Source organism: Danio rerio, chromosome 6, assembly GCF_049306965.1.
Source record: "Danio rerio strain Tuebingen ecotype United States chromosome 6, GRCz12tu, whole genome shotgun sequence".
In the NCBI taxonomy this organism is placed as follows: Eukaryota; Metazoa; Chordata; class Actinopteri; order Cypriniformes; family Danionidae; genus Danio; species Danio rerio.
Genome location: NC_133181.1, coordinates 12,115,795 through 12,135,599, shown reverse-complemented (window position 1 = coordinate 12,135,599; position 19,805 = coordinate 12,115,795). Strand labels below are relative to the sequence as shown.

General features: G+C 36.1%; 1 protein-coding gene across 3 annotated transcripts in view; it reads left to right on the top strand.

Annotated features, from left to right (window-relative positions):
* myo10l1 (myosin X, like 1) overlaps positions 1–19,805 on the top strand; it is a 153,922-nt gene that overhangs the window by 74,293 nt on the left and 59,824 nt on the right. For all 3 annotated transcript variants that reach the window (XM_073953718.1, XM_073953717.1, XM_001924006.9), the window contains one exon: positions 17,304–17,462. In XM_073953718.1, coding sequence (XP_073809819.1) covers positions 17,352–17,462 — 111 coding nt within the window. In that variant the 5' untranslated portion in view covers positions 17,304–17,351. The remainder of the gene's footprint in view (positions 1–17,303; positions 17,463–19,805) is intronic.

Genomic DNA, 19,805 nt, shown 5'->3' with positions numbered 1-19,805 from the left:
AAGCAAAGGTGGCATGATCTAAACAAACTGATAGTAAACTATTTGTGTAAACACTGCAGTTTTGTTTTTAGCCACTTTTTAAAGGGGTGGTCCACTATGATGTCATATTTTAACTTTGATGTTTAATGTAGCTGTGTGAACATAAACAACACCTCTGAATCTAAGACACTCAAAGTTCAATGCAAAGGGAGACATTGGCTTTTACAGAGTTAGCTTAGCGAAGCCTACAGCAAACAAAGTTTTGGGACTACAAAAAAATACATCCGGGTTAATGATGTCATAAACCCTTCAGGTTACACACATACAAACTGCAGAGCGAAGGGGCGTGGCCAGAGGCGCGGTAATGTTATAACAGAGACGCAACCTGGTGATGTGGAGCTGATCTGTGAATCACAGCACATTATGTTAGCTGACCAATCAGAACCTCTTGGGGCCGGGCCTTCATTTTCGTGTTAGCTGAGTAGCTGTATATAATCAAAGTAGGTTATATGAAAAAATAACATGGTTTTCTAGAAATGAAGCTTGAGCACATATTGGTTTGCATCGTATAAACACAACCAAGCCTTAAAAATACGACGTGGACCACCCCTTTAAGTACTCTACTAAAAAAAATTATAATACTTTCTAAATTTAGGCTAACAGGTGAATCATTCCACAATTTGGTTCCCTAAACAGAGAAAACAGATTGACCAAAAGAGGGAGAGGGGTCTAACTGCAGACCTGGTGCAGTGCAATCTGGGCTGCATCCAATGCTTTTTAATGGGCTCACCTAACCCCACCCCTAACCCTACCCGTCACAGTGATGTCACTCACTCCATTGAGTGCATTGTGTCTGACATTGCATCGCTGAGTGATGCAGTCTGAGCTTGCATCATAAAGGCTGCATCCAGATACTATTGGAAAGAGGTCTTACATTTTAGAACAAGACAGCCAGCATTAGCAGTGACACTGTGAGAGGAATGATGCCTACTGATTATATCTGAAAACAGCATTGAAACATAATTATTTAAACATTTAATAAAATAAATATATCAAATAAAACTATCAAAACTGCATGTTTGAGGCTACATTTCCTCAATTTGTCCTGCATGCTGCTAACCTTGCTGATTCATGCCCTGAACCGGAGTACTTTTGCTGACAGGCAAATATTGAGTAGCTTTCTCTGCTGTGGTCTAAACTCTTGTTTTAAACTATCCTCCATAAATCAATACACACATCCGGGCCTCTGCTGTGTTTGTCTCTCTGGAGGTATTCTCACCCATTGTTTTAGCCCAGGGCTAATCTCCATAAGAATCAGTCCAAAGAGTAGAGAAATGATTTTGCATGTGGAGGGATTTGTTTTGATATGGCAACCCTGTTGGAAAATGCAGATTTTCTTTTAAAATGTAGGTGTAGAGGCATGGTTTAGTCCATGGATGGCTGAAAAATGCTCTCGCCTTTTTCTTTCTCTCGTTTCTGATTTGTTAATAATTTAGTTAGGAGTGGGTGTGACCCCATTCCTGCAGTGTTTCTGACTGAATTACTGGGACAGAATGTGTGCTGTGCAATTATGTGTGCTTGGCTTTTACACTGTTTTTCAGCATCTAAAATCTGCTTTACAGTTTAACATTGCATTTTGCCTGCAGTTCGGTTCAGTTGAAATGTAAAAAAAAAACATATCTAAATTATATACATAATTATTTTCAGTAAAACCTGGGCCAGTTGGCATTTCTGTGTGGAGTTTGCGTGTCCTCCCCATATTTGTGTGGGTTTCCTCCGGGTGCTCCGGTTTCCCCCAAAGTCCAAAGACATGTGCTGTAGGTGTATTGGGTGAGCTAAATTGTCCATAGTGCATGTCCTGGTCCTCTAGATTGGTAAAAACTAGATGTTACGAAACACCAATATGGTGTGGCTAAATGTCAACTTGGATATATAATGGCCCTGAAAGTAATAAGTTAGAAAGTAATTATACTTAAGATTAAATATTATGGAAAATATAACTTTTTTTTTTAGAAATAGAGTATAAATAGAGTATAAAACTTTTTTAAATTAATCTTTTGATCATAGAAAGAGTTGCAGGCAAACAATAACAAAGAAAACTTTGGCTGCATCCATTCCAATCCAGGCTTGTACGTATCCTGGGAGGTACGTATTTGTGCAGTTTTTGTTTTCGCGAATCCGCGAGACGCCGCTGTGCGCGCTTTTTAGCGTCTCGAACGCCTCTCGGGAGTGCGTGCTGTTCGCGCCCGAGCTGTTCTCGCGCTAAAAGCCACCGGAGACCGCTGTCGAGCGACCGTCTGTCCGACTGACTGAATGACTCAATGATCGACTGGGCGGCCCAGCCACCCTCCTCCTCCTTCCCTAAACCCAAGCGACGATTTACAAAAGCCGTCCAGAAAAAAAAGCAAAACCCCTCATCTGATTTTGACCGAGTTTTCGGATTTCACCGCATTCTCGCCCCGTCACGAACTCGTTCGCTTTTATTTTTTGGATTCTGTTTTTCATCTTGCCTGATTTCTGGAACCGCCGCGGCCAGCTCCTCCTCCTCCGGGCCTCCGCTCCGCCGACGTAACACTACGAGCTAAGCGGACAAACTGGTTGCGGCGGTTAAAGCCCTCCACACGGAGGTGAGCCGTCCGCCAGCGAGCGCGAAAAAGAGGAGCAGCGTCACACCGCCCCGTAGCATTCGCTCGAAAAAAAAGAAATGCGGCCATACGTACCGCCGGCCATGTAAATCGTGGTCTCCATAAACGTCCGCAGGGCTACGTTTTCAGAATGAGCCTGGGTTGATCCATTCAGATGTAGATTAATTTTGAGAAAAATATACTTCCATAATATTTGTTTTTTGTGTCAATGGTTACAGGTTTCTAACATCCTTAAAAATTACTTCGTTAATGTTCAACAGAATAAAGAAACCCATAAAGGTTTGGAACCACTTGATGTAGAGTACTGTAAATAGTGAGTAAACTTTCATTTTTGGTTGAAATATCTTTTTTAAAACCGAATTTAAAACTCAGAATGCAATATTTCATAAACTTTTAATGACTTTGTCATGAATTCTATTTTGTGAAATTATGCCAGCAGGCTTTTTCTAACTTGACTGTAATAAGACTCTGTTGTGCTTGATTCCATCTTAGTAGATTGCATTGTTGGCCTTATCCTTTCAGTTTGAATTTGAGGATGTGAAAAGGTCACTTACTGTAAAATGTCAATCCAGGCGTTGTCCTTTCTGGTTTTAAGTTGAAAAGTTTGCATATTTTGCCAGTGTGTCTGCTGTGTGATTCAGATATTTCTCTGTAAAAAAACGTGTAAGGGTTATTTGAGGTTATGTGTGTGTGTGTGTGTGTGTGTGTGTGTGTGTGTGCCCTCTACAGCATTGGTCAGTGAATATCTTCTTCATACAATTCATGCCGAGGTGATCCTTCTGCTTCGCTGCTTGCTTCAGTGTGCGTGCGCAAGTTCACCTAAAGCGTTCACATGTTTAAAATAGGATTTAAGAACTGTGTGCCACAAATATAGACTGTGACCCAAATTTGAGAAGTTAACTGTATGAGTTCACGTGCAACTCTGTGTTACAGCGCTTGAGGGCTCCTTACCAACCCCCTGCTGAGATGGCCTTACTGTGTCACCATGTATGTGCGAGCTATTTCTAATTCGATTCACACCGAGACACAGCAGATCTGCAGATGGGGATTCTAAACTCAGCTGATGGGATCATTTTGGAAAAATATCGTGGTTTATTAGGGACATTAATTCATGAAATGAAATTAAATATGCAAAATAATTCATATAATTGATCACTTTTAATGACATTTGTCTGGATTTATGTGCTACTTTTGTGTGTTTCTTTGTTTGATTACACTTTCACATTGTAGCTTACTGTGATCACCTGTGCCTTGTTTATTCCCCCATTAAGTCCATAATGATTAGATTAAGATCAGTGCAACTAGTGTTTGCTTTTGAACTGAATAAAAGACTGTTTCCTGTGCTTGCTAATGCTCAATTTTATACTTGTGCATCGAGTGATCGCCAAATTTCATGTTCACCCCCTGCACATTAATGCTGTTGTGGGTATATGTATTTCTGCATTCTGTCTGTGTTGCTCTGCAAACTGAAACGTTAAAACACAGTGGGGTTTCTGTGTTGAGTTTTTTTTGCCAGTGTTTTTAGTTGATAGTCACACTCCTTCAAGGAGTAAAGAGACGGGATCCTGGCAAATGTTTAACAACTTTAAAATAAACACAAACCAAATGTATAAATTTGGAGCTCCTAGCAGTACTCGAGACTTAGTTAAATGTGTCATAGCTATACCAAGTTGACCAATCCCAGATCTTTACACTGTCTCGACATGGATACATTTTTTGAGAGGTGCCATCAGGGATCTTTAAAAAAAGTAACCATCTCCGACAGAACGCAAAAATGTAAATGCTCACAATAGACCTCAGAAGATGATGACGAACAAAAAACTAGTTGAGTTGTTGTTATTATGATTTTATACAGTAAATTACACTTACAATGCTTTGTAAATCTTGCGCCATTCGGCATAACATGCATTTGGCCACCGCTGGAATTGTGTGATTGGAGTTTACCATTTAAAAATTGTTATATTTTTGTTGCAAAAGCTCTGTTGCAGAAAATGATGTGCTTCATAATACATTTGTTCAAACCCTGGTGGCATATGGGTTAATTAGATGACGGATTGTTGGGCTTTTGGAAGCTTTAAAATAAAAGCCACAATCCAACACCTTTATACAGCATGATAGAGTCAGGATCAAATTTAAAACTACTCTGACTGTGTTCATCTGGCAGAAAAAGTCATATACATTGAGAATGGTTTGAGGGTGAGTAAATTATGGGGTAATTTTCATTTTTTTGGTGAGCTATTCCTTTAAATCTTACTAACCAAACTTTAAAATATACAAATGAAGAGTTCAGATGCAAAAAACCTGTAAATGCCGTCTGAAATTTTCTCCTGAGATGAGAAACTCTTATGTTTTGTTCAGTGATCTACCTTTGAAGGCAAAATAACTTGTTTGTCATTATAAAAGTAAAATTACTGTGCTCACACACAGGAGTCAAAAATATCAAATGGCATTTAGAAGTGTTTGCATCCAAACTTTTCAAAAATAGTTCAATAATTACTACTCAGTAATTTAAAATTACTGTTGAATAGTTTGTGGTAAGTATGAGTTTTTTTAAGCAAGGATTATTTAAAGAGACTAAATGTGGAGTTAGGGCATTTATAAAGTTATAGAGAGATCTGTGTTTCAAATACTGTAAATATGATTTCTGACATGATTTCTGAAGGATGATGTAACACTGAACACTGTATTAATGGCAGATGAAATTCAGCTTTGCATCACAGGAATAAGTTATATTTTAAAATATGTTAAAATAATAATATAATAGAATGACAGAATAATTATTTTACGCTTTTATAAATTGATCACAGTATTTCAGTTTTTACTGTATTTTAACCAGTTAATTTAACACTGAATACTTTTGAATGATAAAAAGTTTGAAATGCATTATTGTGACAAAAGCAGCAAATTTACACAATAAAAAAATGGCTTCAAATCCCTGAATTGTGTTTTATGTTCATATTACTGTACATAGTTAGCTGACCTACAGTAAACAGCAATCCAACTGGCCTTTAATCTGCATGAACTGAACTGTGGTGCATTGTTTGCTAACTAAGGTTGCAACTTCCATTGTTACAAACAGTTCATTGATTTGGCATTTCTTAAATCCATTGTTCTAACGAACATTCCCAAACTGCGTCGCAAACTTGTACGTTTGCAGCTACACCTGTAAAGCTGCATTTAGAATCATTGGTTCTGGCTCTCTTCTATTCCTAGTTATCCCCCCTATGCCCTATTTATTTAGATTGTTTTAACATTTAAACTTGGAATGATTAAAAAAAAAACATCAAAGTCATCTCTCTTAGGTTTAATTTGCTTTTAAAATATTTTTACAGTTTAGTTTTATCGATCTTCATATTGGCAATTGCGTTCCCTTCTTAGTGCACTTTGAAAACATTTATACCATTTTGAACGCAGCCGTGGCTCATGACGAAAGCCATAGATGATTTGTTATTAAAACAAAGCTTGTGAAAATAAAAATCTATAGCATATGTTAATGGTTTTAACCTATTTCAACCAAGAAATGTATTTATAGTACTGTAGGCCTACTATATGACATGGCATTGTTGGTCAGAACATTTCTGCAGTGGTTTGAATGTGTCAAAATGTAAAAGTAGATTTTTCAAAAAGATTTAAATAAATAAAAAAGAAATTAACAATACCCTACAGTACTTAATAATAATAGTAATATTAGTAGTAGTAGTAATAATAATAATAATAATAATAATAATTCTTATTATTATATTCTTATTATTAGAGGATTTTTTTGTTCATTTCTTAATAAATAGCCTACTGTAACGATTTATTTAATTTATATATGAGATTAGAATATGTGCTAGCTGGTCTGTTGTGATTGATCAACTGCGTTCAGCGTGAGAAATGCCCCCCACAGCTTATCAACTATTTTTATGTAGTCAGAGCACAGAGTATATATGTGAGCCCAATGCAGGAGTGCATTAAAGCAATGCCGTTAAACACCAGCATTGCTCTATTCTTAACCATGACACACTTTCAGTATTAATCCACACAGTGACAAAAGTTAAACTATTTTGAAACTTGACCACTGCATGTGTGTAGGAACAGCTGACGTTGGCCATAGCAACGACAAACTGCAGTGGATCGCAAGCTCACAAACGCATTTAAATCCGTAAATAAAGCAGCATGCATCAAGTTTTCAACATGGTTTTAGATGCAATATGAGAATATAAAGAGTTAACTTGATACAAGCGGTTACAAGTATCAAAACACGATTAAATACATAATTTGCAAACTAGAGAAAACAAGGAGGCGACTAATTTAATCACACTTACATTGTGAAATGGAGAAAGAAAATGAACTGAAAATGAACTCCATGAACTGTGTACAGTAAAGTTTCTGTCAAGCTCTGACAAAGTCCCAAACATCAATAGTCTTTTCTTATCCTTCCTTTAATAAACAGCCGATGAATGCTCCGTTGTAAGCGTGTAGTTTGCTGAAGCACTCGTCAGAAAAATGACGAGTACACAGCACAAGGCTGGGGCTATAATGCTGAGGTATTTTTGCAAAAATAAACTTTAACCACTGACTCTTCACAGCCTTATCACATGTTTGAGTAGGGAAAATAACACTAAGTTTCCCTCACTCTTCAGAGCACAGCGTCTTCAAGACATGATTCAACTGGGATCTGCTACAGTTTTTGTCTTCCTCTTTTTCTTTCTACAGTGTTTGTGGGCGGGGCCGGGAGGGTTTAATTTTGAGTTTGGGCTTGAGTTCAGCATTGACATCACACAGACACGGCTAAAGATTCATTACCCCGACAATTCATTTGAACCCCTCTGAGTCGACTCTTTTATAGATGAATCAATATTTTTAAACGTGGTGCACTTTCAGATTTAAGCCTTAGCTGGATATTTTACTTCACTTAGAGCTGTGTTACACACTGCATGGAAGGACATTTTCAAAAACCCATAATAGGGGTTCTTTAATATGGAAAACTAGTGCATTCTTTTACTAAAACTAATGTTATGGGGCTTTTCTCTAAAGAAGTTGTTACTCTACCAGTTTAAAGCGTCATTATGGATGTTTACATTATAACTAACGTGGTTCAAATGATGAATCTGTGACAAAACAACTACGATTTTGGTAAACACTCGTCACTACATCATTCTTTTTCCAAACGATGCATTGTACTATGATAGTTCAGCCAAGTTATGTCGTTTTTTGTGAAACGCACCCCTGTAAAATAGTATACAGAAAGCGTATCTCACGCATCGCTTTTAGATATAATTTTTGGTCTTTAGTGCACATGCAGACATATGTCTTTAAACATTTAGTCACATTTCAATGGTTTTGACATGTCCTGTGGGTCATGTGTAATTAAATTTTTAAAAATTCATCTTAAGACTCCCCCGTTCTCTTCCATTCTGCTGCGCTTCTGTTTCTCTATAGGTGTGAATGTAGGTCACTGGTGCTTATAGTCTCTCTCTCTCTCTCTCACTCTCAAGCTCTTTTTTCAGCTTTCGTCTGAATCATGCAAAGCAGCTTCAAACATCAAACAGATTTGCTGGAATAGCCATGTGCTGAGGGGAGAGAGATGGAGCGACTGTGTGCTTGTGTGTGAGTGGGTGGATGGAGAAAATGGAGCATGAAGACCTCCTCATCTCCTCTAAAGACACAGTCATCATAGACTCAACCCAACACACACATTTTCATCATAACTATCAAAATAGGCACATCACACTGACTTTAATTGTTTTTATATATAACTATTAATGAATACCAATAACTCTTATCCACAGCTTCACTTTTTTACTTTTCTTTCCATTTGGTGTCACTTATTAAGGCACATGGTCGTCTTCATTGTCATTACTCTCAATCTGATACATTTTGAATCAGTACAGGGATGCTATGTGAATTTCATTAGATCAACTTTGATTGTGAAATGGCACTGGCTCTCATGCCCAATTGTGTCATGGTAACTTTTTCTTAAATGAAATCCCTATGTTGACAGTGCAGGATCTTTTTTAGTCATTAAAAAGAATGTTCACTCAAATATTCTGCCATCTTTAAGGCTAATGCTTGAATTGTTTCACACCAGTGTGAGTTGGAAAACTGTATTCATTGACTTCCATAGTACTTGTTTTTCCTGCTATGGAAGTCTTAGGTTACCGATTTCCAACATTTTTAAATAACTTTTGTGTTTAGCAAAAGAAAGAAACTTAAACAGGTTTGGAAAGTGTCAAGGGTGAGTTAATAATGATAGAAAACCAAGATAGGTTTTGGGTGAACGCAAATCCCTTTAAATACGAAAATTTTCGTATTTACTGTATTCTTCACATAAAGATATAAGTGGAGGTCAAAGTTAAAAAAAAACATTTTATGAACACTTGATTTTTTTTCATTGTATAAAATAAGAAGACATTTTTGTTCTAGTAATACCATTCAAGGAAAACAATGTTTTACATACACATGCTGTGCCCCATATGGTCTAAAACCTGACAGGTGGGCAAATCTAAGCTTGTTTTTAATAAAACAAATATAAATATGGATATAATAAATAATACTGCTAATAATAATAACATTATACAAAAGCAAATTGTTATAAATGAACTGAAAAAGCATCCCGGGATGAAGAAGACAAAAGCAGTGATTTTTCATATTTATGTAGGCTAGAAAATAATGTTTTGTAATATTTTAATCCTTTTTATTTATATCCTATATCTATTCTTATTATATCCTATGTATATCCTTAATATTTACATTTTTTCATATGTAAAGATATTTGCCTATTGCTCTCTTGTGCGTATTAGGTAGTGCGTAAGCGAGGCGCAACTCTGCGCCGGAGTTTAGACCGGGTTGGTTTCGGTCTAATGAAAAATCTATTATAGTTTCTCAAAATAGTGATGCGCCAGCGGTCCGCCTCAGAACGCCTTCCTTTTTAGACTAGAACGCCTATGGGCGCACAAATGAGCGCTAATGCATTTGCTATTTAAACAGCGTAGCGCAACGCCTCAAAACGACTCTTGCGCCAAGCTGAAACTACCAAAAGACTATTGCGCTACACTGCGCCGGGTGTATGATAGGGCCCAATTTGTCTTTCCTGGTAAAATAAAGATTATAATAATATTAACAATAATCAGGGCTTGACATTAACCTTTTTGGTCACCAGCCACTGTGGCTAGTAGCTTTCCAACATTACAAGCCACTCGCCATTTTCACGAGCCACAATTTTGTTGTTGGGGAAAATAACTTTTATATGCATAAACATGACTTTGACATGCTAAATTTACTTGATATAGATTTTGTGTTTTGTCCACATGCCTCTTCATTTATTTCAATTTTTGTGTGTGCTTGCTCAATGAGCATGAGCAAATGGGTCATGGTTTCATAGTGTCGTATTACAATTAGTTTTTATTTCATATGACTTTTCAGGGCTCAAATTTAAGGATTTACCAAATTTATCTCTGACCACACAAAAAATAATAAATAATTATTTCTTTGCTACATTTTTTTTGTCAAAACAAGCAAAATATAGCTGTATACTATACTTTTTATTTAAAAAAACATAAAAAAAAAACATTTAAAAAAAACAATTGACATTTAAAAAATAACTATTGTCATGTATCTAAAATATGCACAGTAATAAGTCCTGGCTAAAGGTCCCAGATCACCCGGTAACTGCACATAAATGGGAAGTTAATATCCTATTAAAGCAATGTTATTGTAAAAAATTATTATTAAGCCATATTACCAAAATATAACTGTAAGCAAAAGAAAGCAGGTGACAAACATACCGTGAGGGATATTGAAAGGATGATCACACGCACATGATTAATGTTAGGCCTATTAATAATGTGTTCAAAAATTGTTTAAAGCGAAAGCAACCGGTTCTGCTTACAAAAAGACAAATCTGGAGCTCTTGAAAGCAGCAGGACTGTGGGTGCATGAGCATCATTTTTTGTCTAGTCCAGTGGTTCTCAAACTGTGGTACATGTACCACAAGTGGTATGCATGCTCCCTTTTAGTGGTACACGGAGGAATCGCTGAATAATTCAAGTAAGACAATGAACACACTTTCGACCCGTTGACTTGTACAATAACAACGATGTGATCAGGAAATTGATTTTAATAATAACTTTTTATTTTATTTTCATTTTTGTAATTTTTGTTATGTATTTTATATTTTGAGGTTATTTTCCTCCCCATACTTGTAACGGTTGTTAGGGGTGTATCTCGTAATTTTATATCCAAATGTTGACAGGTATAGTTTAATCACCTGCTTCTCTGACACACATAGCCTACTCTAACGAGCAGTAAGCAGATCCAATTTAAATCCAATTCATATATTTAAAATACATGTTAACGTTTAGACTTTAAAGATATACAAATAAGTCATATATATATATATATATATATATATATATATATATATATATATATATATATATATGCAACATATTTCAACATTTATCAAACAGTTATATATGAATATTATGACATATGGTATAACCTATATTTATGAGGTCCAAGAAACATTTGCAGGTTTTGATGAAAGGGCTGCTTTATAATACTTTACAATTAAGTACAGCAGTTTTATTTTAACTTTTTAAGAACACTGCCATTTTTAATTAACTTTTAAAATCACATTTTAATTTAAACGTCAACGTTTTATTTATCTTTTTTTTTAATTTTTTACCTGTTAATGTGTTATTGTTCAAACTATTTATTATGTTTAAAGTGGCTGACAATAATAAATGTTCACAATAATAAGAATTAATCTGCCATGTTTGTGAACTGTGCACAGCTGTAGGCTCAGGCTGACTATGTATTTTAACACCAGTCATTGGTGGTACTTAGAGAGACATTTTTTTTCTGAGGTGGTACTTGGTGAAAAGAGTTTGAGAACCACTGGTCTAGTCTATTTGAAAGAGAACCGATCACACCAGTTGCATAGGCACGGTTGCTTCAAGCAAGGAAACGGGAGCGCGCATGTGTTTTAAACAGTAAACTGATTGTCCTCTTATTCGGTATTTACCTGCTTTCTTTTGCTCAGGCGTTATTTATGTCAGTCATGCTGCTTCTAGATTCTAAGATCGCATTTGCACCCATATTTGGCCATCCTTATTGTACCCTGCTTTTAAGAAAACTACAATTTTAAAAATACTTTCAACCAGCATAAGTGGCTAGTGGTGGTGTCTGTCTAGACCGCCAAAGCTAAAATCTACCCACATTTGGCGGGTGTTAATGTAATAATAATAAGATCTCTGAACTGTTGAGCAATTCCAGCTGCAGTGTTGAACTGATTAGCCATTGAGACTCTCTACATTATCCTGTCTATTTGTCTTTTGTGGATGACCAGTGTTTTGGGAGGACTTGAATGAGTCTGATTTAAACTTCTGCGTCTATTGATTGCCTTAGACCATGGCGCATACCTTGCACGTTATCCTAGATCATGTTTGATGCTGCTCAGGCTTCTAAAGGGGTCAATGTCATTACCGTAAGTTGTATTGATCAGCAGCATCTTGTCTTAGCTCATAAACTTTGACCTTTTCTTCCTTCTTTCAGTCTGTCGACCCCAATTTAACAGCATGTGACTAAAGCAAGCATAATTCTCTCTGTGTCTTGCCCTTCAGTGCTGAGATATATGTACATTTGCTTGCATGTATGTGTGTGCGTGTGGGTGTGTGTGCACTTGTGGCTGATTTAATGGGTTTGAATCGACGCAGTTCATAAACCCATACCTGAAGTAAATGGCACACACACACATTAGTGTTTGTATTGATTTTTAATCTGTCAGACTCTCTCTTCATGAGCTGGGCTGCTCTCTCTGGTTACCATGGCAACGGGTGGCACAAGATTGAGGTTTCAGCAGAAATTAAATAGACAGAATGCTGGGAAGGAGAGATAGAAAGAGAGAGAGAGAATGTAGCTTCCTTTTGTGTTGTCCACTCAAATAAAGCAGAGACCATGTTATCAAAGTTAATTTACATGGATATTAAAGCTGAATTGTGCAAAGCATAAAGACTCGGTCTCCAAAACACTTCTCCAGTCAGTAGACCTTCATTCGTGGAGGAAATCTTTATACAGACAGGATATTTATAATTGTCCCATGTTTTGCTATAATGAAAGAAGCTAAACATGTTTTCGGTAATGTACATCTGAGTGAACTCCTGTCCGTTGGTTGCTGATTGAATGGTAGCAGAGTTTATTGTGAGATTTACTTTCATTTGGATCAATTGTTGATGATATAAGCTACATTCAGAGTTAGGAATTTCCATTTTATGAGTTTTAAGCTGTGTATAGAATTTATTTTAACAATAAAAAATACTAAAATGAGCGATTTTTAATTTGGCCATGGAAACGATGTGTTCTAAATAACATTTATGAGGGCTGGGCGGTATGAGCTAAATTTTATTTAATGGGATGAGAAAGTTTATTTCATGGTAACTATATCTTTCGCAATACAGTTTTTTTTATAAAGGTAGCTTTTTCAGAAAATGTACAAAAAAGCCTGTTTCTATAATAAATAAGCTTGAATATTTAAGTAAAGAAAACCACTTGATTTTATTTGATTATTTTGAATTTTACTTTTAATGTTTTAAATATAGTAAACAAAATATGACATTAGATGAACAACAAATGCCACTGTATGACACATTTCATAGTTTTACAGTTATTTTTTTAAGCGTATATATATATATATATATATATATATATATATATATATATATATATATATATATATATATATATATATATATATATATATATATATACAGTTAAAGTCAGGATTATTAGCCCCCTTTTAAATTTTGTTTTCTTTTTTTTTTTTATATTTCCCAAATGATGTTTAACAGAGCAAGGAATATTTTCACAGTATGTCTAATAATATTTTATTATTCTTCTGGTGAAAGTCTTTTTTGTTTTATTTCAGCTAGAATAAAAGCAGTTTTTAATTTTTTAAAAGCCATTTTAAGGTTAATATTATTAGCCCTTTTAAGCAATATTTTTTTCGATAGTCTACAGAACAAACCATCGTTATACAATAACTTGATAATTACCCTAACCTGCCTAGTTAACATAATTAATAGGGGTGTCAAAAATAATCGTTTTTTCGGTGCACTGCGATGCAGACGCGGACTATTCGGTATCGGATCAGTAATAATCATAACCGGTTATGACGTCATTTACCTCATATGCGCTCTGTCGCGAGGGAGGCGATCGCGAGTATTTACAGCGCTTTAACTACTTAAAACTCATAAACTGTGCACAATTTCACTGTGTGTGTTTGCTGGATCAGTCTTTCACTGACATATACAACAATAGCCCCTATTTCACTGAGAATGAAAGTAGCCTGCTCTATTTCTCTCTCTCTCGCGCGCGCACGCGCTCTGTCTCTGTCTCTCTCTGTCTCTCTCTCTCTTTCTCACACACACACAGAGGCCCATTTGACCTGCTGGCGTGGTTTTTCTTCTCTTCTCGGCTGTTTTACAGCGTTTCTTTTGCATCCAGAAACGAGCGCGTGTCTGCAGAGTTTTCTCCACTGTGTCTATCATACATCAGCTGTGAGATCGCCCCTGCCGCTTATCAGCATCACTCATCTGTGAAGAACGCAGCGCGCAAGAACCAATCGCGACCGTTTTTTTTTTTTGAGGGTGTGACCAATCAAAGGGGTGTAAGAGAACTAGACACGGATCAGAAATTGAGCTGGATATTTATATTTGTTTATATTATTTGCTAAATGCTCGTTTTGTTTAAAGTTACAGTTTATATATCTGACTGTTTGTATTAAATGACAAAATTGTATTACATACAGTATATAAATATAAATATATTCATACATTTTAATACAAGAAATGTTGCTGTGAAGAAAATATAAAACTGTGTATGGAAAGCACCGTCAATGCACCGTGATGCACCGAAATATCGAATTGAACCGAATCGATGGCATGATAATCGTAATCGAACCGAACCGTGAGACTAGTGTAGGTTCACACCTCTAATAATTAACCTAGCTAAGCCTTTAAATGTCACTTTAGGCTGTATAGAAGTGTCTTGAAAAATACCTAGTAAAATATTATTTACACTCATTATGGAAAAGATAAAATAAATCAGTTATTAGAGATGAGTTATTAAAACAAATATTTTAGAAATGTGTTGAAACAATCTGCTCTCCGTTAAACAGAAATTGGGGAAAAGATAAATAGGGGGGTTAATAATTCAGGGGGGCTAATAATTCTGACTTTAACTGTATATACAGCGATATACTGTTTCTATATAATTTTACCAAGTGACTTGAATAGCACTGTTTGGAAAGGATTTAATGTCACAGTTTATTTTAAGGTTCAATTCTTACTATTGGCAAAACCATTAAGTATGACTTTTGCTTTAATAAACTCCCAATTATTCATTCATTCATTCATTTTCTTTTCGGCTTAGTTTCTTTTATTAATCTGGGGCTGCCACAGTGGAGTGAACCGCCAACTTATCCAGCATATGTTTTCAAAGCAGATACCCTTCCAGCTGCAACCCATTTCTGGGAAACAACTCCAAATTAGCTTCTTATTAATATTTTTTTGGCGCTTCTGTGTGGAGTTTGAATGTTCTCCCTGCGTTCATGTGGGTTTCCTCCAGGTGCTCCGTTTTCCCCCACAGTCCAAAGACATGCGGTACAGGTGAATTGGGTAGGCTAAATTATCCATATTGTATGAGTGTGAATGAGTGTGTGTGAATGTTTCTCAGAGATGGGTTGTGGCTGAAAGGGCATCCGCTGCATAAAACGTGCTGGATAAGTTAGCGGTTCATTCCACTGTGGCGACCCTGGATTTATTAAGGGACTAAGCTGAAAAGAAAATGAATAAATGAATGAATGAATATTTGGGATCATGCATAAAACGTATAAAACAAATTAAAAGCATAGATAAATACAATAAAAGCAAAGATAAATGTAAATTTAACAGTGTATGATTTATTAAGGTTTTGTAAATGTAAAATGTACACACTCTATAAGTAATTTAATAAAATTATTCTCTTTAACTTCCAATTGATTAACTTTTTTGTGCCTGAATACTTCTCAAAGACCTTAAAAACATGCAAATTATAAAATTTCACTCCACTGTGGTTAAACTCTGCAGTCAACATTACATATCTATATGATGTAACTATTGCGGATGCACACGTTGTGATATCAATGCTGAGAAAATACCTTGTGCAGCCCTATTTGAAACATTTCTCAAGTAACATATTTTCAAAGATATCAAATATATCTCAAGCAACAGGAAAATAAAACTATAATATGAAAATATAAATATGAAACACTTCAAGGAAATGTAAAAACTTACCGTCAAAAATACAAAATATATAATATATAAGTCACAATTTTTATACAATATTCAAACTAAGTTATCACTTTTTGTTGAAAATACAAAGCAATTGTTTCGCGTGTGTTGGCCACACACACTTTTTTACATGTTGTAATATTTCAAACAGAGTTCGTGTTATTATCTTTAGTAGATTGTGGTAATTTCATAGCACCACAAGCCCCTGTTCAGGTTAGTAGCGGACTAGGACACGGTAGACGGAGCATTGCGGCACGCTATACGATGTCTCTAGAGCTCCGACTAACAAATTGGCATTTATTCATGTATACTTAGGCTGTAAAAGGATATCTAAGGAGATAGTCCTTCACCCGATAAACTTTTAATACTATTTAGATAGTATAGTGATTATTCAAAGTTACTACTAGTTTAAGTACGACTGGTCTGCTTAATTCTATAGTAATGATCGTTATATGACTAAATAGCTCTGTCTGATTTAGGAGGTAGCAGACCTATGGGGACCGCATAAAAAATATCCTGACATGCTTGTGCTTAAGAAATTGTATACTCGGCCGGTACAAGATTCAGGATGTTATAGAGATCCCAATGAACGAGAATAACATAAAATGATGAACCGAAGAGAATATTCAATCATAATTTAAATTAATGTGAACGGAAACAAAATAACCTTCTCAATGTTTTATAATTGGAGTCAGATAAAACGAGGATAAATATATTAATATTCTAAACCACCTCATACTAAAATTGGAGTCAGATATGAGTTAAGTTTAATATAAATCAACATTGTGCACTGGAAAGACCGAACATGCAGTGAACCTTCATCCACCATTGGATACCGTCATTGGACCAACTGGCTGGACCTTACACTGTCATGTTACACACAGAATTAAAAATTATTTTATGGTACACATTTCATTCCATGGTAACGTTTTATACCGCCCAGCCCTAACAGTCACATTAAAAAACTCATCATCAGGGGTATTTTAACTTGCGTGTAAAAGGTTTAATGTGGACTCCTGCTCTCAGCCACACAGGTTAACATGTAGCCTAATAGTTTCCCTCCTTTGTTGAGTTTAAATAGGCCAGACTGTACTCCACACTTGGCAGAGTGTCTGGTGGTTTTGTTAGGATGTGCTTGGTGGGCATAAAGGGTAGAGAAAGGCCTCAGCACGCTGAACAGAAAAGCATGAACCCTGCCGTCTGACTAATGCATTATTCAACTCTGGGCATTCCCTTAAAAATGGCCCAGGCAGGATCCTCTCCCCTTTTGTGAAGTACTACTCTTGCGTTGGTGTGTGTATGTCTGAGCAGGTTGGGGTTAGTGTTATTTTGTTAAGTCCGCTCTGTGTGTGATTGTGTCTTGCAGGTGGTGTACCTGCAGCAGGCGGAGGTGAACAGGGAGAAGGTGTCTGCTATGCACCAGAGCAGCATTGATGGAGTGGAGGACATGTCCACGCTGGCAGAGCTCCACGAGGCCGCCATCATGCACAACCTTCATCAGCGATACCAGAAAGACAACATCTACGTAAGGCACACAAACTCAAAATTATCCACCCTGAAAAAATGATTTACTTCATTCTTTTAAGATAAGTGCTTGCAAACAATTTAAATAGGCTGAATTTAAACAAGCAAATTAAATTTAGTAATGTTCAACTTAATTTTCTTTGTTTAAATTCAGCCCATATTAATTGTTCAGCATGGGCTCATTGTGAATACATAGCCCCAAATACATTTCTGGAGAGCACGAGTTATGTAGCCAGAGCTACATATGGCTGCATTTCACCAGCGCAACCGGGCGGAATGAAGCCGCCATCTTTTCGCGCCACAAGCTGAACGCTTACCTTTATCATCAAAATTATTGCCATTTAAATTATGACAATATTTAACAATATTAGTAAAGTAGTTGTGCTTTAAGAACTAACATTTTTTCAAAAACATTTAAACCTCAATCCAACCCGAAAAGTTATAACAGTAGATAGTGGCAGATTTAGGCATGAGCTATATGGGCGACATCTTACGGAGGGTGACACGAGACCAACCCTGAACCCCGGCCCCCAACCACAAACCCACCCCCCAGCTCTTCACTTCCGTCAGGGACCAAAAAGTGGGGCGGCATGAACCCAGTGAGAGCGGCATGATCTTCGTTTGCCTAGAGCTCCAGCCCTAACAGTAGTATATATAAATATGAAAAGTAACTATGAAAATCATTACTGAAATGGATTGAAACAAAACTTTAAAGTAAATTATATTTTGTACATTTCCCAATTAAAACTGATAGGATTTATTTTATGCATAAACTGTTTTTTCCTAAGCATAAACCTATCCTTTATCCTTTACTATTACAGTATGATTTGTCTTCAGAAAAATTGTGATCACATGACTTTGAATTACATATACTCCAACACACTGAGCTCTGGATCTATTGTGTGCATGTTAGTTTAAATCAAGCTTATCAGTTTCTGATCTCACTGCCACATCATTTTCTTTCCCATCTATATCGTATGCTACTGACCAATATTAAAACAGACACAAGTATGCCAATATTCTACATCAAAGTGTTATGGGGATTACTGTTAATATTGTAGATTTCACACAAATCTCTCCAATTTTCTTTGGGAAAAAGTAGGTCAGGATGGCAGTTAGTATAAGTGTTCACTTCTCATAAGTGTTCACTTTTCTTTCCTGTGTAATCAGTCGTGTGTTGTTTTGCATTCAGAGTTTGAGGGCGGACAGATCTCAGACCGGCTAAGAGAGGAACTGGAGTTTCCTGCTTTAGTTTAGCAGAATGACAGCCTCAGACTGGAAGGAAACCCTGTTTGATTAGAGATTCTTCCTTCTTAAAGAAAAACATCCAAAACCTTATATGTACATCTCAAACTAGTTTTTCGAGCAAAATGTATGTAATTCAATATGTACTGTAAATGATAGCATAACTACAGTAAGTGAATGTTATAACAATTTTTTTCAATTTTTAAAGTGAGTCATTTTATTATATCAAAAGAGATCATTTATATTTGACACTGATGATGACTTGATGTTCAGATGACAGTTTTGGAACTATATCAATTTAATTTGACTTTTAACACAGCTTATTTTAGTTTATTAGCATAATACAGTTTTTTTATACTTGCACTAAATCGATACTTTTAAAATTGTGCATCAAAGTCTAAAAAGGACCTAAAACTGATACTCTAAAAAAGATTTTCAAAGCAATCTTATGACATTATTAAAGAATGCATTAAGTGTGTGTTTGAATCCAATTTTGCTATTGTAAGGATGGAAAAATAAGCTTTGCGCCCTGGCGCATGCTCTAACAGGGTTGAGCTTATTCTCTCAATAAGTTATGGGTGTGTTTTAAACACAATGTGTATTAAATCAATCAGAGTCTCATCTCCTATTCCCTGTTAGAGTCAGTTGTGTCACACCATGGTGCATTTGTTATTTTTTACTTTATAAGTAAAAAAAAAATAACAACGCTTCACTAGCGAGAAAACAGGGTGCTTTCACACCTGCCTTATTTAGTTTGGTTGAATCGCACTAAAGTTCGTTTTCCCTCTTGGTGCGGTTCGAGTGGGCAAGTGTAAATGGAACAATCGCAAGCATGCACCAAAAGCACACCAAAAAAGCGTACCGAGACCTCCTTGAAGTGGTGGTCTCTGTAGGCTTTCAAACAAACCTTGGAGCAGTTTGTTTGTGGTGAGAATATGATCCGAACCAAAAAAGACCCAACCGCAAAAAGTACTGCACCTTTTTGGACTAATGCAGCTGCCATAGGCCTATGCGCTGTGTATTACGGGATGAGGAGGAAAATTATTTGTTGACAGCGCTTTACCAACAGAGAGAAAGAGGGAAAAACATTACCTGATGG